Below are 25,679 nucleotides of genomic sequence, written 5' to 3'. Positions count from 1 at the left end.
CATAGTGAAAACAAGATAATTAGTATCATGTTTTCTTCATGTTTTGCAGCATTAAGTTAGTCCTCCCCCTCTTCTTTTTTCTTTAAAGAAATTGGTGCTTTGTGGGAATGTTAAACATGTGTTAGTGTTCTGTTGTTACCTGCTAAGAAGTCTGAGTGGAGGCAGGGAAGAGCTGGGAGGAGCTAGCTCAGCCACCCTTGCCCCAATGGGGCTGTCTGTAGCAGTTAACCAGACTGCTTACTCCTCCATAAGGTTCTTACTTGCAAGTGGATGAGTTCCTGTTCCTTGGATTGGAAAGATCAGCTCAAAACAACAGTGTGGGCCTGGCAGTGGGGGGACAGAAAGCAATGGCAGTTTTTGTCCTCGATAGCCCCTCTGCAGTCACACACCATAGGATTGCAATGGCACAGAAGTCTTGGCTTCACAGAAACCTCCAGATATCTACTTTTAGGCATCATAGAAGGAGGTGCCACAAATAATAACTATATTGTGGCCTACTAAATCTTGTCTTCCAGGCCCTATTAAAGTACCATTCCACTCCTTTCTCGGCCTCTGGCATCCCCTTTTCCTCCACAGCTCCAGGAGCCAGTCCTGCCTGATGTTAGCTCTAACTGCCTTCACTCAGAACCTCTTGGGTTCTCCTTTCCATGCAGTGTGTGTGATGTGTTTACATGGGTCTCAGCTGCAGAGCCAACCTTGAATCCTTTCCTACAGAAGGGTCTTAGGAAGAAGGTTCTGAACCAGGTACTCAGTTTTCTCCAAGTCTTCTCCTCCTGGAGCCAGCACAATCATTCTAAGACACTGGTGTGAGCCTAGTCACAGCATGAGACTTGTAGACCACTTCCTCTATAGCAGGAATAGCAAACTCTGACCTTGTAACTGTGCTGAATCTCTATGTAGCATTTTGTTTATTCTGGTACACATCTGTTGGATGCGAACTGGATTCTTGGCACAGTGAATGTTAAGAACAGTGCATCCCAACTAAATCAAACACATTTCATAGACATATTCTGCAGGCCTTAGAAGGGAGTGCCTGTTCTGACTGGTGTTTGATTCAGGTCAGTGTTTCTAAAGCTAGGGTCCCAGTCCTTTAGAGGAAATTCTGACTCTCAGAAGTCAGGTGACTTGAATTTTAAGCACCAGATTAGTGGTATCAGAATCCAACCCAGAGTTACATTAATAAGTTGCAGGCCTTTCCCTCTTGTCTATCACAGCTGAAGAACTCCTGTTCACTCATGGTGGTCAAATAGCTGCAGGATACACTTGGAAGGGGTGTGTGTAATGTACTCTACATGATCCTGGAATTCTGTTAAAACTCTGAGATTAGCTCATTTAGAATTAAAGTTCATAGGATATACAAAATAAAATTATAATTCCGAATAAAATCTCATGTCAGCCTTTTGATGGTAAAAGCCTCTCCATCCTAACAATCCCACATCGGATCACTAGACAAGTGTTTGCTGAGTGCTTGCTGTGTGGGTGCCCGTTCTGTTGCAGGAATTAGGTATTCAGCCTCTCGCTCCTGTCAAGCTCCTCTAGACCTTTGACCAGCAAGCAGCAAGACGCAAAAGTCAGGGGGAAATCTGACAGCACTGTTCTTGCAGTGATATTTACCAGGCATTCAGAAACCAAACATTGAATGGCAAAGTGGAGCAGAAGAATGAGATAACTTTCTGGATAATTCAGTCCAGAATTTCTTTTACAAGGGCCGACACCCAGCACCTTCCTTAGTTGTCTGAATGAGATAGGCCGGGTTCTGAACACTCTTCATTCTGTAATATGTGGAACATTTGAACATAGTAGGACAAGCAAAAAGAGTAACTTCAGTTTGTCAGGAGAGAAACTGACCCCAAATCCTCACGTCTAAGGGGACTGCTTTTCAGAGTCGCAAATATGACAGTTAGGGATGAGCTGTGATTGTGTATACAATTTGGGTAAGTAGACATTCTTTTCCTCTTGATTAGATCTACCAAGTGCAGTTTTCATATTGAAATTACATAGATATAATGTAAATATTAAAATAATTTAGATTATGGCTAATGAAATTTCAAAGTTTACTAAGTGCCTATCATGTACTAGACACCACAGATACAAAGGATAATATAATGAATACTAACATGTGCTCATGTTAAACAAGAAGCAGTAACAGTACATGGCTGCCCCTGTGGGCAGAACGGAGCTAGGAAAAGCTCGGAGAAGGAAATGCTATGAGCAGAAGAGCAAGGTAAAGGCAGGTTGCAGGTATCCAGGATGTTCTCTGAAGGCATCCTGTAGGACTTCGGAAGTTCTTGATAAGCACTGAAGCCCATGCAGCAGTTTCCCAACGTGTGCTGAGATATTGCTCCCTCAAGTAAGTGTGGGGTAGATTGAAACTGTGGAACCAGCTGCCGTTTTTATTTTGCATTATCACTGATGTGGGATGTCCTTCTGTATATGTGTTGCTTTTATTGGTTAATGAATAAAGCTGCTTTGGCCTATGGCAGGGCAGAATATAGCCAGGCTGGAAGGGATATAGAGAAAGGGTAGGCGTAGTCAAGGAGATGCCATGTTGCAGCTCAAGAAGCAAGAGGTAAAAACCATGAGCTTCGTGGTAAAATATAAAATAATAGAAATGGGTTAACTTAAGATGTAAGAGTTAGTTAATAAGAAACCTGAGCTAATAGGCCAGTGTTGTAATTAATATGGTTTCTGTGTGAATATTCAAGTCAGAGCGGCCAGGAAACGAATGAGCAGTCTCTGGTTACGTATCACTTTATGTAAGTTTTTATTGTGGTAAAATGAAATTTATAGCTAATAGAAGGAGCAGGGGACCTGTAGGGGTGGTCCTGTATTTGTCACCTTAAGTAAAAGAAATTATTTGGCATTTGAATTACTTTGAAGTCATTTTTGGTACAGTCTCTTTAGGTCTTGGTTTCTTCATTTGCAAGATGCGGGATTTGCTTATAGGTGATTCATGATTCCTTAGTTAAAAAATTGTATTACTGTGTATTATTCAGCCTCCTGAAATGTTTGTATGACTAGAGATGTGTTTTCAGTGTGTACTTGGATAAGACTTACTATTGGAATTGCAGCATCCCATTTTGTAAATTGTAAGTGGTCATTGATTTTATAAATTGTAATTCAGCACACATAACTGAGACTGTATAACTTACCAGATACGGACATGTTAGCAGCCACTGGTGTTCTTGTGGTATTTGTGCCCAGAGTAAAATGTTTCACGTCTTGCTTTTAATGAAATATTTCTCTTCTTTTGGTAGCCAGAAGTGCAACTTGCTGAAGGTTTCGATGTGTTTATGCCTAAATCTCAGCTGGACTCTATATTGTCAAACTACACTCGCTCAGGAAGCCTTCTGTTTAGAAAACTGGTGTGTGCATTTTTTGATGACAAGACTTTGGCTAACTCCTTACCCAATGGGAAGAGGAAAAGAGGACTCAATGACAACCGGAAAGGACTAGACCAAAACATTGTGGGTGCAATAAAAGGTTGGTCTGCGTCATTTCATTTTATGGGTGCTTTGTTGAATTTTGCCTCAATCCATTGAGGCACAGGTAAAATGATGCTGAGCTAACTAGAGGTTAATTTGATTTGCTGTTAACACGCATGAGTGTGACTCTCAGTTGTAAGCTATGTAGGTTCCTACCCCAGATACAACTAGAATACTACTCATGGTAATAGTAATTGCTGAACTCATAACTTCAGAGCCAATTTTATCTGCTGCAGAACCAAAAAGACATGGGAAGTGAAAGTATTTTTTCTAATAATTTCCAAGAACTTCATTAAAATATGATTTTTGGCAAAATTTAAACTTAGGTTTTTTTTCTTCTAGACAGGGTTTCTCTGTATATCTCTGGCTGTCTTGGATCTCACTCTGTAGATCAGGCTGGCCTCGAATTCACAGAGATCTGCCTCCTTCAGCCTCTTGAGTGCTGGGATTAAAGGCATGCACCATCACTGCCTGGCTAAAATTAAAATTTTAAGTGTAAATAAAACTGTGGCATTGGTTTTATAAATAAAGGAGTATATTTCTTGGAAAGTTCAGAAACTGTTATCAGGACATTGCATTTGGAGGTATTTTAAATATAAAGTCACCTGCTGTCCTTCCCCACACATTCCTAGCCAGCTTAGCTCCTTTTGTTTTGTGATGTGCAGTTCTGTTTGTCGCATGGATGCCAGTTGTGGTCCTTCTGCTTTCCCGCCTTTGAACATGTGTCTGTATTCCACCCTGGTTTGGGAGGCATATGGATATGTAGGTCTTCGTCCCTGGCCACTTCCATATCTTACACCTAGCTCTTCACTATTCAGTATGTGTGTTCGGAACTCTGATGACTATTACTTTAGGAAGAGAAGTCTTTAGGTAGAGTATTGATATCCGGATGTTCCTCACTGGCTCGGCTCTTCTTTGCCATGATCGTCAATGAGACGGACTCAGAGCTTTCCCTGCGTCTGTTGGCCATTATCTTGCAGAATGAGTAAATGAATTCAATAATGCTTAAATGATACTTGGAAATTCACAATTAACTTTACAAAATAATCCAATTTTTAAATGGAGCTAGCAAGTCCCAGACACCCTATGTTCATGGCCAGAAGGACATCACCTTCATTAACAGGAACTTCTCATAGTCCATCAAAATTTCTTTCCCTTAAAGTGACAGTTGAGTTCTGTTAAATAAAAAGTGCCACAGAGCATCCTAGTCTCTGCCACTTATGAAAAGAATGATTCAGCTTGCAGTGACACTGTAAACAAGACTGTAGAATTTGGAAACGAGTTAGTGATGTAACTAGAACTCGATGGCAGTGGAGAAGGGGCTGGGGCCTCTCAAACATGAGGGTCAAGGCTGCATTTCTGGAATACACGTAGGAATTGGTTTGATTTTTCTGTCTTTTTTTTTTCCAGAACAGCAGATTAACATTATAAAGGCACTTTGAAATTGGGGAACTGTAAGTGACCACATTTCATGTTAGTGACATTAGAAGAGCCAGCTTAATAATAGATGGTAATGAAATACGTCATTACAGGTAGACTGATACATCAGACAAGGCTTTAAGAACCTGTTACAAAGTAGACCAAACATCAGACAGGAGTTTCAAAATACACTACAAATGCTAAAAGAAGGTATACCTTAATTTTTTCCAAGCTCTACATTTAACTATCCCTAAATATGGCAACAAGGCCCCTACTCCTAGTACAAAATAAGCAAATTATTTTAATCAAATAGTTCAAAATTCCCATATACTACTTTTATTATTTAAAACTGTGTTCTGGCTTTGTTCTGTTGCTGTGACAAAATGCCTATCTAATTATAGATATATTTTGAGTTCTTTTCCTAATTAAAAAACTAACTTATCCTGATAAAAATCGGATTCATAGTAACTTTCAGTGTCTTCCTGTAGTCTTTGTTAGGCTGTGAAAGTGGCATCTGCCTGCTTTGTAAGACATTTCATTTCCTTATTTCCTGATTTCTTACAAGGTCCGTAGAAACAAGCTTTGTCCTCAGTGTCCTTATCGCCTGTGTCGCTTTTAGGGACTCAGGGCGTACCTCTGCCAAATGCGCTGATCTTCGGTGACTCCAGCTAAGGGCACTTGACACGCAGCACCCGAGCATCTTCGTTGCAGCTTCCCTCAGGTGCCTTAAGACAGGCTGCCAAGAGAAGTCATTGTCATCATGTCCACGTCACTGCATCCTAGTTTTACGTCAGGTCGTAGAAGAGGACCAGAGAGTGACCTCACACCTGAGCAGGAACACGCTAGGTTGTAGAAGAGGACCAGAGAGTGACCTCACACCTGAGCAGGAACACGCTAGGTCGTAGAAGAGGACCAGAGAGTGACCTCACACCTGAGCAGGAACACGCTAGGTCGTAGAAGAGGACCAGAGAGTGACCTCACACCTGAGCAGGAACACGCTAGGTCGTAGAAGAGGACCAGAGAGTGACCTCACACCTGAGCAGGAACACGCTAGGTCGTAGAAGAGGACCAGAGAGTGACCTCACACCTGAGCAGGAACACGCTAGCACTTGTTCTTTAAGCCCGCTGAGCTCACCCCCAAGTCATCTTCTCTCCTAAGAAGAATGGGTAGAAGCTTCCGGGTCCCACTGGGTGGGGGTATTCGCTCTTCCTTCTGTGCACACCTGTCCTCTCTACCTGCCTGCCATCCGTTTATTTTATAGACTCACTCGTTGACTTTGAATGGGATAGAGGCAGCAGTTCCTTCCTCTGCACTCTTGGCTTCGTGAGGGAGGAGACAGGCTTTTGTTTTTCATCTTGACTTGTGCTTGAGTTCATTAGCATAATAGGCTTGGTGCTAAGTATTTTTCTGCCTTCTCATAACCAGCTTGGAATGAACGCATCAAAATATACTTGCGAATGTCTAATAAATTTATCTAATAAATTACTAATGAATTGCCAACAAAAATAAGAAAGTAGAAACCAAAATTGTTTGTAAATTTTAATATAGATCTCTTAAGCACCCCCTATACATCTTTCTTTGCCATGTTTATCTCTAAATGGTTTTAGTATATATGTTACAAATGATTTTTGGAAGTAGATGTTATTGAAGGTCCTACAGGATAACTATTTCTAGCTTTTCTTATTGTCAGTAGAGATAGAGAAACGTTCTCCTAACTTGAATCTTTGAGACTGAGCTATCTGGAGAAGTAGTAAAATGCTTTCTTCTTACACAGCAGTCCCCAAACTATTTGGATTGCTGTTGTCACTGTCTGCCTCGTATTTGAGAATGATTTTTGTATACATTTAGTATGCATTATTCCTTATTCTTTCCCTTATGAGGCAGTGAACCAGCTGTATATTATTTTGAAAAGAGATAAATGGTTAATTTTATAAACTCTCACATGTAAAAATAGCAGTGAAGTAGCAAAAGTGATTAGATTAATTAAAATACCCATTTTTTTCTTTTGTATTTTTGAGACAGGGTCCTGGAACTAGCTCTTGTAGACCAGTCTGGCCTCAAACTCATAGAGATCCGCCTGCCTCTGCCTCCCGAGTGCTGGGATTAAAGGCGTGCGCCACCACCACCCGGCCTTAAAATACCCATTTTAAAATGACAACAATCTGTAAAATGCCTATAAGTAGAAACAGAAATGTTGTGGGAATTACATATATTGATTTACATAGGTTGAGCCAACCTTGCATCTCGGGGATGAAGCCAACTTAATCATGGTAGATGATTTTTTTTAATGTGTTCTTAGATTCACTTTGCAGTTTGTCTTAGTTAAGGTTTTTATTGTTGTGAAGAGACACCATGACCACAACAACTCTTATAAAGAAAGACATTTAATGGGGACAGTTTCAGAGGTTCAGTCCATTATCATCACGGTGGGACGTGGCAGCATGCAGGCAGGCATGGTGCTGGAGAAGCAGCTGAGAGACCTACATCTTACAGGCCACAGGGAAGTGGTCTGAGACACTGGGCAGTATCTTGAGCATATACGAGACCTCAAAGCCCATCCCCACAGTGACACTCTTTCTCCAACAGTGTCATAGCTACTCCAACAAAACCACACCTCCTAGTAGCGCCACTTCCTATAAGCTTTTATAGGGTCAGTTACATTCAGACTACCACATTCTACTCCCTGGCCCCCGTAAGCTTGTAACAGTATCATAATGCATTCAGTCAAACTTCAGAAGTCCCCATAGTCTATCACAGTCTCAACAATGTTTAAAAATCCAAAGTTCAAAGTCTCTTCTGAGATTCATGTAATTTCTTAACTGTAATCCCCTATAAAATCAAAAAACATATCACGTACCTCCAACATACAGTGTCAAAGGATATACATTACCATTCCGAAATGTAGGGAAGGGAGCATAGCGAGGAGATACTGGACCAAAGCAGGACTGAAAACCAGCTGGGAAAACTCAAAACTTCTCACCTCTTTGTCTGATGTCAAAGCGCTCCTCCGAGCTCCAACTCCTTTCAGCTTTGTTGACTGCAACACAACTTCTTTCTCTTGGGCTGGTTCCATGCCATGTGAGCAGCTCTCCTTGGCGGGTATCCCACAGCTCTGATATTTCCAGCATCTTAGGGTCTCCAAGGTAATCCAGGTTTCAACTTCACAGCTTCACCAAATGACCTCTAGGCCTCTGCTCAGGGACACCCGTGACACGTGCCTGGCCTCAAAGGCGTTCCTTAGTTGTGAAGGCAAATCCCATAGCCCCTTTCTTCTACCCTTAATTCCAGAACCACGTGGCCAAAGCTGCCAAGTTCTGCTGCTCACTAGGGCTTGAACACAGTCCCTCTTTAATTACATCCTCACTGACTTTCTGTTTTCAGTGGTTTCCTTCACTGCCTAGGCTTGGCCGTCATGAAACTGTACACCAGGCTGGCCTCAGACCCAGAGATCTGCCAGCCTCTGCCTTCCCAGTGCTGGGATTAAATATGTGAACCACACCTGGCTCTAAACTTTTCTTTAGTTTCTTTCCACAAGTTGGAATCTTGGGATCTTGCCCTGAGGTCACCGCTCCCTTTCTTCCACTTCCTAATCTGTTGATCTCCTTGAACACAGGACTTAGTTCCATTCTACTTTCTAGTGCTCCTTTTCTCCTCAAAACTTACTTTTTGTAATTGTTACCACTAATATCCACATGACAGTCTATACTAGACAGTTTGAGAGTTCCTCTGCCCATAGAATTAATCCAAAACTCTTCACTTTAGCCTCAGGCAGACTCTTTGGACAAGGGCAAAAAGAAGCCACATTTTTTTTTAAACCAAACTATTATAAGAATGATCTGTAGGCCACATACTAATATTCTTCTCTGGAACCCCTTCAGCCAGGCTCCCACAGTTCATCAAATCACGCTCAACATCATTGTCTCCCATGCTCCTACTAGTATAACCCACTAAGCAGCACTTAAAGCATTCCACTGCTTTTCTAGTCCACAATCCTAAAGTCCATATTTCTTCAAACAAAAGCATGGCCATTCCTATCAGCAATACTCCAGTCCCTGGTACCAACTTCTGTCTTAGGTAGGGTTTCTTTTGCTGTGAATAGACACCATGGACCTCAGCAACTCTTATGAAGAAAAATATTTAATTGGGTGGCTTACAGTTTCACAGGTGTAGTCCATTATCATCATGGGGGGACATGGTGGCAGACAAAGAGCTGGTTCAGAAGGAGCTGAGAGTGGAGGAGGAGTTACATCTTGATCCTGCAGGCAATAGGAGGTAAACTGAGATACAGACGTAGATGAGACCCCAAAGTCCGTTCCCACAGTGCCACTCCCTGTGAGCTTATGGGGACCAATTGCATTCGAACTATCACACAAGTGTTTTTTAAAGTAGATTTATTTTATTTTCTTCTGAGTGTTTTGCCTGTGTGAGTGTATATGTTTATATATATATATATATATATATGCACCACATGTGTGCAGTGCTTGTGAAAGCCAGGAGAGGGCCTCAGGACCCCTGGAACTGGAGTTTCAGGTGATGCTGGGAGGCAGGAAGAGCTCTTGACTGCTGAGCTTTCTGTCCAGCTCCAGTTTGCAGGTATTTTATTGATTTTATCTTCATCTCTGTTCATCAATGAGATTGATTTATAGCTTTGTTTTTTTCTTGTGTGTCTATCTGGTTTCACAGTTGGTATTATGCACCCTTCATAAAAGAAATCCAGACGCTGAGAGGAATTATACAAGGTGATATTTATTTTCTTAAGTAAACTAGCTTTGACTGTTGTTCATTTTTTAAAAACACACGGGGGAAATGAAGTTATCAGGGGATGATTAACAAAGCTTTTTGTGTGATAATTCTCCCCATGACAATATCTCAGAAGTAAAACATAAGCCTCTCTGTAGAGATGGTACTTTTTACATAATTTTATGTGTTAATAGGGACTTACACTTAATGATAGTCTTTTAAAAATTAATGGTAAGTGTGAACTAGGGTATTGCTAATGAAAGGATCCTTAATTAGGAAAAACTCAACTGAGGGCTAGGAAGGTAGAGCTCTTGTTCAGCATATGTGACACGCTGGGTTTGATCCCCAGAATGATAAACAAAACAAACAAATAAATGAATAAAAACTACACTTTATATTTTGAGCTACAGGAAACAACTTATCTCATTACCTAGAGGCTTAGGGGCAGTGCTGAGTAAAGCTGAAAAGCTTAGATGGGAATCATTTTGATTGTGTAGCCAAAACCTGGCGTGGGGGTTTGCACTCCATCCTCTCGCTCACAGCAGGCTGTCCCTGCAAAGGTCTCATTGACCCCCCCCCCCCTTAGTTTTTTCTGTGTTGTGCTCAGCGGACCAGGCAGTGACTTAAGAGTTACCCACATGTGGCATTGACTGTCTAGATGATCTTCAGAAACAGTTACAACAAAACAATTTTTAGAACCCTAGTTATGATTTTTAATTAATAGTAATCAGGTAAGAAAGTTTTTGCTATGTAACTGGGCTGGAGTTTTGAATCTCCTTGCATTCAATTGATATCACTTATGTATGTCAAGTGACATTGGTGCCCCTCACATTACCCCCTTCAACAACCCTGGCCATTCTCCCGAGAGAGCAGCCCTGGTCTGTCTAAGGAGCCTCAAGGGCTTAGAACTGTGGAGGGACAGCTTATAGATAGTGGTATTCCAAACAGTTCAAAGTTAAATGCCCCAAATATTTAATATCACTGTATCACATGCTTTCCAGAAATGGCCATCTAAACTCCACTTTAGTCCATGACTCCACCCACATGCAGTCCAATCTGTTATTCAGTAGGCTCTCTTATTTTCCACAGTTACTGCAAATAATTCACTTTATGGTGGAATTAATTTTAAAAAAAACTTTTGAAGTATAGGTTGGATACAATTCTCTTAACTTTGTCATATTTCTCTAGCTAATATACTATTTTAAAAATTTATTATTATTATTATTATTATTATTTGACCTCAAAAGATTTGAATTCGTATGGACATGAAGTTTGTATCTGATTTATTCTTATTTTTTGATGCTAACTTTTATTGGTTATCAGAACTCCATAAAATACTAGCTTCAATTTGTGTAGACGGAGTTTTCCTAACCCACAGCTGCTCTCAAATTACCACTCAGAGACTTAATATTAATTACAGGTGCCCGGTCAATAGCTCAGGCTTATTACTTACTAGCTCGTACAATTGACTGGCTCTGCCACATGGTGGTACCTTTATTAGTACGGCACGTTCATTTCCTGCTCCCTCTACATCTGGCTAGTGACTCCTCTGACTCTTCCCTTCTTTTTCCCATCATTCTCCTAGTTTGGTTGTCCTGCCCATAATTCGTATCTGGTTACTGGCCAATCAACTTTTTATTAAACCAATCCAAGTGGAAATTCTTCACAGTGTACAAAAGGATTACTCCACAGCAAATTCGCATATTCCTAGGGTGATGATTTCTCTTTGAACAGAAGCTATGACTTTTAAGTAAACTTACTTAACCTTCCACACCAGAGTGTCCGCTCTGACTCCAGAGTTCTTTTCTAGTTTGTGTTCTTCATAGAGAAATGTTTGGAAATAAAGTATCTAATCCCTACAATTCTCTGTTAAAATTTAGCATTTTAGATTCTTTGTAAAACTCTACTGGTGTTTTAAGAGAATCTGTTGGGTATTACTGATGCAAAGCATATTCAGAGTGAATTTCTAGTTAGACAATAGCACTCCTTCCATTTATTTCCTGGATTCCAGGGTAGGCCTTTTCCTGAAAATATTGAGAACGAATTCTCTGATGCTAGGGAAGAAAACAGAAGGTTGGTCCCTTCTCTAGTGAAACAAACATTTCTAATACTTGCCAGTGCATAGGATTGAATTTAACAAAAGCTCAAAAGCAAATACTGCATAGAGCTTATCTCCCCAAGTTGTTTGTAAATTAAATTCTTGATTAGATGTTAGGCAACAAGAGCCAGTTAATGAATGCTTTGCTTCAAGAATCCTTTTGGAAGATGAGTGACCAGCTGCTAATTTGCCTGTTTGTGTTTTTATATACAAATCTGCATAAAAAAGATACAACTATATAGCAGCCACAATATCACATTAGAAGCTTGGCTCTTGTCTGAATCATTGAGATGTTTCGCTGCAGTTTTTTGTTTGGCTGGTTTTATTTTGGTGAGTTTTGGTTGTTACTGGACTTTAAAGGTAGAGCTTTGTGGTTTCATGCATGTTAGGCAAGCATTCTACCCCAAAGTTTTATCTGCAGCCTTCACCTAATTTTTGTTTATATTTTCCTACCTTTTATGAGACTCAGTGACACATGGGTCATACTGAACCCCAGCAGTCCTGCATGGACAGCCCTAAATTTCCAGTTCGTTTCAGAGTGGTTGTCATATTTTGATGTGCATCTACATCTTCTAGAGTGCTGGTTAAAAATCTCGGTCCTGGGGCTTGTTCTTAAGAGCAATTCAGCAGATGTGGGACACCCCCAGGTCTTGATTTTGAGCAGGTGACCAAGGGGATTCTGATTCTGGTTGTTTACAGCACACCAATGCCCCTGGAGCAGCGATACCCATGGTTAGGACTCTGATGGTCATTTTAGATGTCAGCAGCACATATCCCAAGAAACATAGTTCCTCAGCTGTCCTTAGGATGCCCAGTTTCCTGAAGCTTTCTTTCTCGTCTGGAGTAAATGATAACGTTATATTCACAGCACTACTTCTTCCTTCTCTGAACTCAAGGATTCTCTTTTTTGTTGTTTTGCTTTGTTTGAGGCAAAGTTTTATGCTATAGCCCTGACTGGCCTGGAACTACCTATGTAGACCAGGCAGGCCTCCAATTTACAGAGATCTGGATGCTTCTGTCCGGCTAGTACTGTGGCTTAAAGAGGATTTTTTAAATCCTGTATTATACAAGGGTCCTGGCTTCAACACACTTGAAGTGACTCTCCAGGAGTGGACTAAACCACACTGTCGTCAGCTTCACTACTTCACCAGGACGAAAGGAAAGCACTCCAGATCAGATGAAGGAATCAGTGAATACATACAATAGTAGTCTTCCTGGTCTGAACATTACAGTCTTGAAGAAAATGCATTCTCCATCCTTGGCAGTCTGGTGACCGAGTTCCCTTGATTACATGTGCTGCACTTGTTCTGCCAACTTCTTCACCAAGCAGAGTGGTAGATTCTGTTGCTGTTCACACTTTGTAGAAGTTATGAGAGCAGCTTTCATAAACCTTATGACACCATCCACATGCATGAGAATTCCTTTAAAATACAAGCCTTTAATACCACGCTCTGTGAGCCAGGAGGGACGACTTAAAGATGAGTAAGATCCTAGCGCCTGACCGTAGGGAGCATTGCATTTGGTAGAGCTGTAGACATGTCAGCAATAACCAATAGCATAGACGCAGACTCCAAGCCAGAATGAAGTAAATGCCACATGCCCATTGCCTAAAGGGGAGGAAGCACAAAGGGCACAAACCTCACTAGATGACCTCACCAAGTAGGTGACTCTAAAACAGACCTTGAGTGGTGAGCAACCTGTCAAATGCAAAGAAATTGGGCAAAGTTAGCTATGGAGTATGTTTAATAAAGCTTAAATTTAATAACATGAAATGAAAGCCTTTTGCCTCCAGAACTAGTTAATGCTTATTCTAGTTATTGAACTAGAGTCCTCAGAAATCGGTTTACTGTAGATTATTTCGCTTCAGAAACATAAGACCAATGGGGTGAACTCAGACATAGTTTACCCACAAAAGTTTTCGTTGAGTGGGCCTTTTGAATTTTGCAGCTTAAAGTTACTCAGGCACCATCTCATACCTAGTGAATCAGGCTCCCTGAGACTGGGGCTGCAGTGAGTCTCAGGGTGTGTCCTGCTCCATCCCTGGCTGTAGCTACAAATACTCTCCATTCTGCCTGTCCCCTGGACAGGTTTCTCTTCACCTCCCTGGTCCCTCTCACTAGCTCCTGTAGCCGTTCATGAAGTAAGCATGAAGTAAGCACTCTACGACTTAATAGTAATTACATACATTTTAGCCTATTAGCTTAGGCTTCTTATTAACTAACTCTAACATCTCAACCCATTTCTGTTATTTTGTATTTTACTATGAGGCTCATGGTTTGTTACCTCACATCTTGCTTCTTGGGTGGCTACATGGTGTCTGCCTGATTCTGCCTTCTTTCTCCCTGCATGCAGTTTAGTTTTCGCACCTAGCTCTATTCTTCCCTGTTATAGGCCAAAGTAGCTTCTTTATTAAGTAATGGTAATAAAACATATTCATAGCATACAGAGGGGGAATCCCACATCAACTGGTCTTCTGTAAGCCCAAAGGGACTCTCATCTTCCCTAGAATTATTGGTCCATCTGTTTCCCATGTACGGAGCAACTGGGGATGTGGAGCAACTTAACAAGCTGGTAGTGTTTCTTGATTTTTCTTCAGCCTTTCATGGATGAGTAGAAACCATTTTGGGGTTAATATCCACAATCTCAATTGTAATTCCCAGTTGCTGAATTCTTACCAAGCCTGCATTTTAACACTGCTGTTAGATTCACAGAGACAACCTCCTGACAAGAGAAGTTTCTGTCAATTAAACAGGGTCACTGAGACGTGGCTGCATTGCATAGCATGAGGGGCACCATTGGTCTTGTTGGCATTGCCAGTCTGTGTATTTATCGTGAAGGTTTCCCAGCAGGTGAGAGCAGTGTCTTGAAGAAGGACGCTTCTCTTATGTGCATAGGGATACCATACAGGTTAGCTGTGGTCCCACACAGTGAACAGCAGGTATTCCCCACACAGCCAGCCTTCTTCTCAGCTTGCTGAACTGTTTGCATATCTGAGATGTTCCCAGCAGAATTGTATAGTAAGTCCTGAATTGGTCAGTCACATTCCTTGTAGCTTTTTCTGGGACCTGCAAAAAAAAAAAAATATTTTCAGTTCAGTTCCATAAGCTAGTGTTGACAGGGTCATACAATATATGCATCAGAAATATATTCATTAGAAAATTGGTATTTGCTAATTTTTTCTGTCTTAAAAGTCTATATACAAATGATCATGGGACATGTGTTGTCTTTATAACATTACAGACTAATGGTAAATCCACAGAAAAACTACAGTTGTATGTAAGCTTTGAATTAGAAAACCTCTTAAAATATAATTATTTAAAATGGAACCAAAATTGTCATTGACTTGGGGGCCGCCCCTAAAACACATCTTTCTGTAAGAGGAAGCTTGGCTGTGTCCATCTTGCTAAATGCCACCGTAGAAGAGAAGGCTGCTTGCTTTTGCAATGACTCTGGGTGTCGCATCTCACCACTGCTCCCTACAGTTTTCTGCAAACACAACTTCCAGACTGTGCTTGCTGGAACATGCTGCATGCTTGCATGCTGCTCTGCCTTCGCTCATAGTAGTTCTCAGAAACCTTTTCATACTCAGTCTTAACAGCTTCCTATCTACCCCATTCCTTGGATGGGAGCAAATCCAATGTTTAAGTGCCTCCCTCCCTTGTCCTTCTGTAGCCTAAAGTGGTATGGGAGGTCCTTCTGTCTATGTGTTGCTTTTATTGATTAATGAATAAGGAAACTGCCTTGGCCTATTGATAGGGCAGAGCTTAGATAGGCAGGGAAAGCTAGGCTGAATGCTGGGAGAAAAAAGGCAGAGTCATGGAGCTGCTGGAGATAGACGTGCTGAAACTTTGCTGGTAGGCCACGACCTCAAGGAGATATACAGATTAATAGAAATGGGTTAAATTAATGTGAGGGTTAGCCAATAAGAAGCTAGAACTAATAGACCAAGCAGTGTTTTAATTAATATAGTTTCTGTGTGGTTATTTTGGTTCTGGGTGGCCTTGGACGAACAAGCGGGCTCTGTTCTTACACTAATGTACCATGTTCAATTAGTTTAGTTAGGTACAACTAAATAAGACCACACCCCAGTGAGACCTGTGGACAGAGGCAAGTTAGCCAGCTGACAGCCCAGCAGAAGACACACAGGACATTGTGACCTAACCATAGTGTTTAGGGCCTGCCTCAACCTCTGACGTAGCCATCCTCTTCAGTGTGGCCCGAGTCCTCTAGTCCTAGCACCTGCTTCAGCCACGCACTGACATGATCTACCCTGCAGGCTTGAGAACTCAGAATCACGCTTAGTGCCTCTGTCTGTTTGCAACTTATCCTGCTTCCCGACCCAGCCCTGCTCACTCTTTTTGTCCTTCGTCTCATATTCGCTTTTATTTTTCAGTTTGCCGACCCCCTCTCTCTGGGCATCACCATGTTCTCAAACGTCCCCCTCAAAATCTCAGCATATGCCCTTACTCTCTTTTATACTGCATACTAACAGTCAAGTAATACTTGTAAAACCAAATTTTGTGGTGTCATTTTCCATGCTTAGCTTTTATTTACTGACTAAATCAAGTCCAGTCCAGTCTGTGGTCTTTTCTAGCCTGCCCAAAACTTGATTTCTCTCTCATTGTAACGGTATTTCCCAGTACTTCCTTCAGGGAGAGCCACCTGAGCTCGGGCACCGTCCCTCAGACACTGTGCACTCTTGGACTTTTACTCTGGATTTACACTCTCTCTCTCAGGGTCTCTCAGTTCTTTCTGGACAGATCCAAGTCATTGTTCCTGGCCAGGCCCCACCATCATCATCATGTCACCTGTGAGACTTTCTCAAGATGCCCATCTCCGCTGTTTGCTTCTTTCTCTAAATCCTCATAGTAGTTGTTGCCTATATGGTGCAACCATAAGTCTTAATCCTTTGCTTTGCTCTTCATAGTTTGTGTGGAAGATGGCCTACATTGGAGCAGTTTAGGAATAAAATCATGCTGTTATAATTTCATTGGGAAAACAAATAAATGAGGACCTGTGGTCATACTTTTGATGTTTGGCATGTAGTCTTTCCAGTAAAACTGTAAGTTCCTATGGGCAGAAAGAGAGTATGTTATTTATTGTTTTTTATATTCTTTGACGCTTGAAACTATGCCACTTGTATAGAAAAATGCCCAGTAAACTCAGGAAGGAAGGAAAGAACCAAGCTGTCAATTTATCTTCACTCAAAGAGTAGTTTTTAAACACAGGCTGGAGAGATGGCTCAGTTGATAGCCTTTTTTCTGCGAGAATGGGTGGAAGATAAGTGTACAGGCTAAAAGAAATAATGGCAACAGATCAAATGATGTAATGTTGTAAATCTTATTGATAAAAACATCAAGGTAATCCAAATACAAAACCAAATTTGTTTCCAGTAAGGGCTCTGAAAATACGTGTTACTCTCTGAGAGCGAAGAACGAGCTTCATCATATGCAAGAGACAGTCTATTCTCATTTGCACTGCAAAAAGTCATCTTGAAAAGGTAAAATACAGTGAATTTACTGTAGGGTTTAAGTCAGGTTTAACTTGTTACTTCCTGTCTTTTCTATGTCAAAACCTCTTAGTATATTGTTGTACACATCCAGCCGTGTGTTTGCCTTAGTGCTCATCATCACAGCAAACCTCAGAGACAGGGTATCAGATGGAAAAGGGTGGGAACTTGACTGTAAGGCTCAAAATATGAACTCAAAGTTTTCCTAAAGCCAATCTCAATTAGAAAAAAAAAACAAAAAGGAAAAAAAATTCCACCAAAGAGACCCAGCATCTTTGCTTTAGATGGGGTACAGACATGTGTGCACATTCGTCTGTCCTGGGGACAGTGTTTTATTCTTCCAGCCTGGTCACCTCTACAGGAGGGAGGGAGAGAGAGAGAGAGAGGAGGAGGGAGGGAGGGAGGGAGAGAGAGAGAGAGAGAGAGTTTTATTGGCATGTGTATATGTACACCGCATGTGTGCCTGGTGCCCGGGCGGTCAGAAGGGTCATTGGATTCACTAGAACTGGAGTTATGGACAGTTGTAAGCTGCTGTGTGGGTGAGGAGAAGCTAACCTGGGTCCTCTGCAAGAGCAGCAAGTGCTCAATTGTATCCCCCCAGCCCACGTTTGCATTCCGATGGCTGTGATCAGATTTCTCACTGCGTCATACTTACACTGGCAGTTGCGGGTGCCTTCTCCAGACTTACTAGCTATGATATAAACTCTGTAACCATGGACTGACTTCTTAAGTTCATTTACCCAGAAACCCTAGCTTTAAGAACTAGGAAAAACTCATTAGATTCTCATTCAGACATTTATTTCAAGAGCAGACAAGCATAGGCGAGTTCCATGGTGCAGTGCTCGGGCAGAAAGAGATGGTGGGATGCATCCCATTTTATGCCGCTTGCCTGCCTTTTTGATGATTCTCAATCTTCAAGTTTTTGTTTTACTTTATATGTAACTTCCTGGTCTGTAAAATAAATGAGTTATACTAAAGATTTCCAAGGTCCTTTTCAAGTAGAGTTCCTATAAATATGTCATTTTGAAACATTTTTCTTTGCTAAAAAAAAGGATTAACAGTAAATTACCATTACATCAAAGCTTGTTGTTATTCTACGTATTAATATTTTGCAAATATTATTCCCTTGAATTCTACCAGATGTATTAAACAAAGGTATGCTGTATCACAGCTTGCCAACAGAAAGTGTTAATCATATTTCCCAATCATTGAGTTATAAATGAGCTCTGCTGTGGCCTTTCTTCACTGGATATAAATTTAAATTAGCTTTGTTTAATTTGAGAGCTCACTATGGGCGCTTTTCAACCCTTCCTTCCAGACAGAGATGCCAAGGTAGCAAAACACAGCAGAGGCAGGCAAAGCATACATTGTTTCCTCCAGACTCTGTTGGTGTCAGGTCTTTGAGAATCACTGTGATGAAACAATGTTGTCTAAACCTCACATTTCCCACCAGGTTGGGGGAATGAAAGGGGCATTATAAGCATGCAGGTGTGTTCCTGAGCTCCATTTACGCTTCAGAAACATTACCTTTTCTATGAAAGAGTGTGCCTTGACTGGTCTTTAAAGTCTCCAAGTCAGTAATTCTATGGTTCAGAAGTTTTTGTTCAATTCTCAGTAGTAAGCCTATAGAATTAACTCAACATGGCTGGGGATCAATGTTATATACATGTCTAAGACTCTTCATACTGGCCACCAGCTTAAATAATAGCCCCATACAGTAGTAGTCAGCTCTGAGTGGTAGATGGTCTTTGGGACCAACTTTACCATACTTGCCTGCTGACCTTGTACAGCTCACTACATAACTAGTTCCTGCAGCAATCTCAAATATATAATGCGGAGAACATTCTTTTATCATTAAATTCATGATTGCTTACAATGCTGAGTCTCAGTAAAGCCTTAATTTTAGCGTATGTTAGTGTGTGAAGTATACTAAATCATTGCTACCAAATCAAATCTGAAATGAGCTTCTGGACACTGTGATTTGAGACCTATGACATTTAGGAAAGAAATCCTTCCTTATGGCTGGGAGGTGGCTTAGTGACTTAGCAGGTAAGAGCACTTACTGCTCAAACACGAGGACTTGAGTTTTTATTCTAGCACCCACATAAAAAGCTGAGCATGGCTACATGTGACTATAGCCTCATTGCTGTTGGAGGCAGAGTCAAGTGAATGGCTGGAGTTTGCTGGCCACCAGCCTAGCCCCAGGGTCAACTCCTTTATTTAAATAAGGAATAAGGCTGAGAGCAGTCGAGCAGGGTACCTGCTGTCTTCCACTGGCCTGTGTGTGGTTGCACACAGGCACCTACACCTGCACACACATGAGCACATACGCAAAGCCCATAGTACAGATATAAAAGTGAAAATTAATAAAAAGGAAACCCCTCTTTTACTACTTACACCAGAGCCAAGTTTTTCATACATAGTCTTAGATGAGTGGTATGTCTGTCTTTGCCTCTTATGTGTCAACAGTGAATGAGAGACATGAGCTCTGCTCTTGTTGAGTTTGCAGTCTAGATGAACAAGAGACATTGTTCCTGGGGGGAAACCCCTCTGACACAGGAACCCTGGGAGGCCTTATCTGAAGGGCAAGATCGACAATGTATCTCCTATAGTCCCTTTGAGAAAGCCAAGCCGCCTCCTCACTCCCTCTTAAGAATAGCTTTTGGGGCTCCCTCCAGACCAGTGTATATGAGGTGTGTGACTAAGGGGTGGTCAAAAGTAACTTTTCTATCGCAAATTTTAGGAGAAACTTTGATTGTCTCATAGAGTGTCAAGTGCGGCATTTGTCCCCACTAGCACAGTATTGAGACTAAGAGGTAGAACTAATAGTCTTCATCTTGAACGTAGGGAAGGCATTTGCCAAAGTTGGTGTTTCTCTCTGCCTTACCTCCCAGATGTGGAACGGATGTTAAATTTACTGTAGAGCCTCTCTTTACTTTTTAAGAATCAGAATGCTCCTGTATCGTTCATTCTTTTTCTTTACTGTTTCAAAGTAACTTGAAGTTCATGAGTATCTTCTCATTCCTGTTTTTAATTTTATTATGTAACTATGTATCCACACATGGTATTTACTATTCTTAACAAACTGATGGAAACAGATGCATACTTTTGCCACTAGGTTTTATTTCATAAGTCCTGTTTTTAAAATTATATGTTCACAATATTGTTACAATATAGAATAATAATGTTACTCTAGATTGTTCATTTCAACTTCAGCCACAGCACAAGAAGCCCTTCGTTTCTACAGTCTTTGAGACTGTGAGGTTGTCTCCCGCCCTCCTCCCCTGCAATGTCCTTGGTCATCTTTTGTCTCCTGGAATTTATAGCTGAGTTTTCCTAAGGGACACACTGGGTAGTGGAATGGCTAACAGGGAACAAGGTTGCCAGCCTCACTGGGCATTATCAAATGGCTCTTCACAAGCAGTGTATAAGAAATCCTGCTTGCCCTCGCTTTTACCAATATCTAGTGTTGCCAGACTTTAATTTTCACCCGTCATCGGAAGTTCAGCTGACACTTGAGAGGGAGAGTCCCTGATCCCTAAGGCGTGGAGCAGCAGTCCCCTTTCTCATTGCTGCCTTTTCTCCTGTGAATTTCTGTGGTTTTCCTGTTCTCTCACTGTCTTATCTGATTCTTTTGTAAGCCACATGTGTTACAAACACTGCCACTCGTCTCCCAGCTTGGGAAAGCACTACGCATGCTGCCCTTTGTCATATAGAATTTGGGATCGACAGCTAGGTTTCTTTTTCTTTATGCTTTGTGTTTCCTAATGACCACTTTTGAAAAATCTCCTGCTTATACAATCTAATACTATTCTCTTATTTTTTCCCCCAGTAAGCTTTTAGAGATTTTTTTTAGATGTTTGTGTGTATGTGTGTGCATGTCCATGTGTGTGTTCACATGTATCTCAGTTAGTACAGTGCTTGCATAGCGTGCACACACGCTGGGGTTGATCTCTAGTGCCAAACAAAACTGCACGTAACGGTGCATGCTTGGAACCGCAGCACTTGAGGAGGTGGAAGGAGAGTAGGTCTACGGGTCATCCTTGACCACATGGTGGGTTTAAGGCCATCTTGGGATATGAGTGCTCTTTGCACAGAATTTACACGTACTTTTCTTCTGTCTTTGTTCTGAGAATCTATTTCATCCTCACTATCAATCAAACAGTGTTCTAGTTAGCTTCATATTAGATGAAGGATGACTTTTCTCAAAGTAACTAGAAGGTGTTTCAATATCTTCTAGGATCGGTTGCTGGGAGTCTGCTCTCAGCCTGTCTTGACTTTTTTGTAGACAGTTTCTGTCCGGTCTAGCTGCTTTCAAGATGTCTCTGCTGTTGATGTTGTTTAGTTTCTTTACTCCAGGTTTAGGTATATATTTGTTTTTATTATTAATCTGCTTGATAGTTATGCTTCTTGAGACCTAGAGTTTAAGATTCATCAAATATGGATGTTTTAATTTATTTTTTATTTTCTTTGTTCTCTAATTTCCCTCCTTCTGAAACATCTGTTTTTGTTGGACCTTTTTGTTCTTTTCTGTATCTTAATTTGTCTGCTGTCTATCTCTTCAATGCTGTGTTACAATCAGTGCTTGCCTCCTCTGTGCTGTCTCAGTATTAATTTTTGATTAACCTTATCTTTGATTTTTTTTAAGTTTATATTTATTTATTAGAGAGAGAAAGTGTGTGTGTGAGAGAGAGAGACAGAGGACAGTTTGTGAAGTTGATTCTCTTTTGTTCCAGAGATCAGACTCAGGACATCAGGCTTGTACAGCAAGTCCTTTAACTGACTGGTCCATCTTGTTGGCCCCATTCTGAATTCTTCTTTAATTTTAACTACTTCATCTTTTTTTAAAAGACTTTATTTATTATGTATACAGTTTTCTGATTGCATGTACATCTGCAGGCCAGAAGAGGGCACCAGATCTCATTACAGATGGTTGTGAGCCATCATGTAGTTGCTGGGAATTGATCTCAGGACCTTTGGAAGAACAGTCAGTGCTCTTAACCTCTGAGCCATCTCTCCAGCCCCCTTCTTCATCTTTTTAATTTAAGTTATATTTTATTATTTTCATAATTGGCGTGTGTGTGTGTGTGTGTGTGTGTGTGTGTGTGTATACCGACGCATGTGTGCAGATCAGAGGACAACCTACAGAAGTCCGGGACTCTCTTTCCACCATAAGGAGTCTAACTCAGGTTATCAGCCCTGTCAGCAAGCTCCTTTACTGTCTGAGCCACTTCACTGGCCAGGCCTTACTCTTTTCTTGATGAATGAAGTCCTTCCTTCAACATCTTAAACAAATTTCCTTACTATTCCTTGTCTTAAGTTAGTGGGAGTCTAATTCTGATTTCTTGCATCTGGCTTCAGCCAAATTGTTTCCTGTATGCTTCATTGTTTAAGAATAATTTATGTGTAGTGGGTGCTTCCCCTCCCTCTCTCCCCTTTCTCCGTGACACGGATTGCAAAAGTTCTTTTCAAGGTGACTCTTCTCTTCCCTTCTCTTCCTTTTGTCTGGACCCAGGGATACCAACAGCCATGCTTATACACATCCATAATGTCAGTATAACCTCAAACCCCAGACTTCTTCAAGGTGTAATCCAAGCATTTAAAATTTACAAAAGAAAATTATCTCTTCAAAGGTTAGCTGGAGCTCACCTTTTACTTCCCACCCTGTGTTGTTGTTCGATCTCTACTGTCTTCACAGCTTCATGCAGAGGCTGGTTTCTTGCTCTTGCTCCCAGGACCTAGTTTTCTTCTCCCTCATCAGTGTGAAACCTGAGCTTCCATGGTTATTGAGACTGCAGCCACCTGGGAGAGCTTCAGGGTGTGTCTTCACCTCTGTGTAACATTCCCAGTGTCTGAAATATCTATCCATCCATCCATCCATCCATCCATCCACCCATCCAAACTTTTCCACACATTTGTTTTATTCTTTGTCAATTTCATACATGTATATAATGTATCTTGATCATGTCCAAGCCCAATCCCCTCTCCTACCTTCATCCCACCCCCACCCTATCCCACACGGTGCCTGCATGCTCGTGGGTGTCAGGTCATCGACTGAAGCTTTGGCAACCTACGCTACTCCATCAGCCATCTACTGACAGTAGATCCTCAGCTAGAGGTGAGGCCTCACGAGCCTCCCCCCCCCGCCCCGCCCCGCATCCGTGATGGAATGTTTACTGGCTAGATCTTACGCAGGTAACCAAAGCTGTTTTGGGCTCACAAGTGGATTGGTCATGTCATGTCCAAAGGACAGCATTTCCTAGCATTTCTCATGCCCCAGCTTTCCTGTGGTTCTGCTTGAACCTTGTGGGGTTGGATATATATGTCCCATCTCGGGCCGAGTACTCAGCTGTCACTTACTGTTGCACTATGATCAGTTATTCGTCTCTGCATCGACTGCTTTTGTCTTTCTTGAGCACCTACTTTTCCCCTAAGGAAAAGCTTAGCCATCACTTCATACAAAAGCTTTCCCCAGATGCTTGCCCTATAGCCTGAGCATAGGAAGATGCCCCCTTCTCTCTGATCTTGTGTAGGTTTTGTTGTATTAGTTTGATCTCTGCTGTGTTATTTCATTTTTGTTGGACACTGAGTCTCACTCTGTAGTTCAGCCTGGCTTTGAACTTTCACTCCCTCTGCCTAACTCTTAGAGTGCTAGGATAAGGCATGCACCACCATGCCCAGCCCTCTACTGTTCTTGACCTCTTATTTGCCTTAATCTTCCACTTCACTGCAGACTCTTTGAGAACAAGAGGCCATTTATTCATTAGCACCCAGTATATCCTGATACATTGTGGGTATTGGATAATTATTTCCTGAATGAGCCCATGTTATTTTTATAATAAGGCCACATGGTGTCAAGATGCGGGATAAAAAGCATCATCCTGTTTGTGCACAGGGTCTGACAGCATCATTCACTTTTTAATGGCCTTAACGAGCAACAAACAGGTGAGAGAAACTGTAGCTAAAGCAGTCACATCTCAAAACTCTTTAGTGTCTCGTGCTGTGCTTCTAAGATGTGTGAGTGCACAGAGACCAGTGATGAGAAAGATAGTTGGGGCATCTGGCAGTCCGGCGGCATTAGAGTATGTGCTCTGACGTAAGTGGTGGTACATGAAGACTCAGGCTTTCCTCCAGCCTATGGGAAACAGTCTTCACGGAGGCACTTGGTTTGGAGTGGGGACAAGCCACCTAGGCCTGGCCTGCAAGCTTGCATCGTGTACCCTGTATTCCCTGCACCTCCATAACTTTGCTTCTCTCTGCACATCTCTTTTCTTCTTTTTTCTCTTTGTCAGCTGGGTTCTTCCTCTTGCCTCCTCCATCCCGACCCCAGCTCTGGTTTTCTATCTGATATAGCAGGGCTTTTCAGCTCTGCATGCCATGATTCCATTATCCTTAACCACTATTGTGAGGGTCCAGCTCTCACCCTCTGAGATAGTGTTGGGCTTTTGCTTTGGACATTCCAGCACATCATCAGGTCTCAGAGTTCAAACCTCCATACATCTGCCCCCGCCATAGGGCAGTTCCCGTGCGTGCTTATTCTCATTTACTCAACTGGTCATCAACATTCATCTTCAACATGGAAATATCACTTAATCATTGCTCTATTCCTGTTTAGGATCTGACCATTTTTCTCTTACAGTACCTCTATACTCACCTACAAAATCAAAGATTAAAAACCTAATAACTTCTATGGGGAACAATCCTTTCTGGCTGTGCCATCTCAAATCAGTCATTTAACTTGCCCAGACATGGATCTTGTCATCTATAATTAAGATCACGATACCCACCCTACTGGCTATTGTGAAGAGTAAATGAGCTACATAAACTGCTTAGCACATGGGCTGCTAAAGTAATAGCTTAAAGAGAACAGAGAAGGATGTGAGAAGGATATAGGGGTCTTGAACATCAATGCCCAAGAGTCACTCTGCTTTTGAACACCCTTCTCTACAAGTGGTCCCCAGTTGGGATCCCACTACAGAGGCTGTGGTCCCTAGCCCTCAAAGGCTTACGGAATTTGGCATCTAACAAAGACCCACTCCACATCTCCTCCATGCAAACCTTCGTTCCCACTGGAGTTATAACTGAGTCATTGTAGCTGAAAGTGTTGTCATTGCTGGCTAGGATTCTTAAATAAACCACAGAGAGATTGAATCTCAACAAATCCCCCACTCCTTAGGGTGTCTGCATGGCACAGTGGCGTCCTTTAAAAGACCATGCTCTGTTCTTCCAGTACAGAAAAGATCCAGGAAGGAAGCGCCTTGAACCTGGTTTGGGGGGCATGGCCAGTCTGCCCTGTTGGTGTGTCAGACACGCTCATTGTACCAAGTACCGAGCTCATTGACGATTATATTAAAAGCTGCATTCCTAGGGAAGGATCTGCTCAGCCACCGCAAGCTTATTCATTATTTATAAACAATTAAAGGGCAT

The 25,679-nt window shown here is 41.7% G+C and overlaps 1 protein-coding gene across 3 annotated transcripts in view; it reads left to right on the top strand.

Moving 5' to 3' along the window:
• Nucleotides 1–25,679, top strand: part of Bend7 (BEN domain containing 7) — an 84,308-nt gene that overhangs the window by 41,788 nt on the left and 16,841 nt on the right. For all 3 annotated transcript variants that reach the window (XM_075970455.1, XM_075970456.1, XM_075970453.1), the window contains one exon: nt 3,258–3,483. In XM_075970455.1, coding sequence (XP_075826570.1) covers nt 3,258–3,483 — 226 coding nt within the window. The remainder of the gene's footprint in view (nt 1–3,257; nt 3,484–25,679) is intronic.

This window comes from Microtus pennsylvanicus, chromosome 4 (assembly GCF_037038515.1).
Source record: "Microtus pennsylvanicus isolate mMicPen1 chromosome 4, mMicPen1.hap1, whole genome shotgun sequence".
NCBI classification, from domain to species: Eukaryota; Metazoa; Chordata; class Mammalia; order Rodentia; family Cricetidae; genus Microtus; species Microtus pennsylvanicus.
This window is presented reverse-complemented; position numbering and strand designations above follow the sequence as displayed.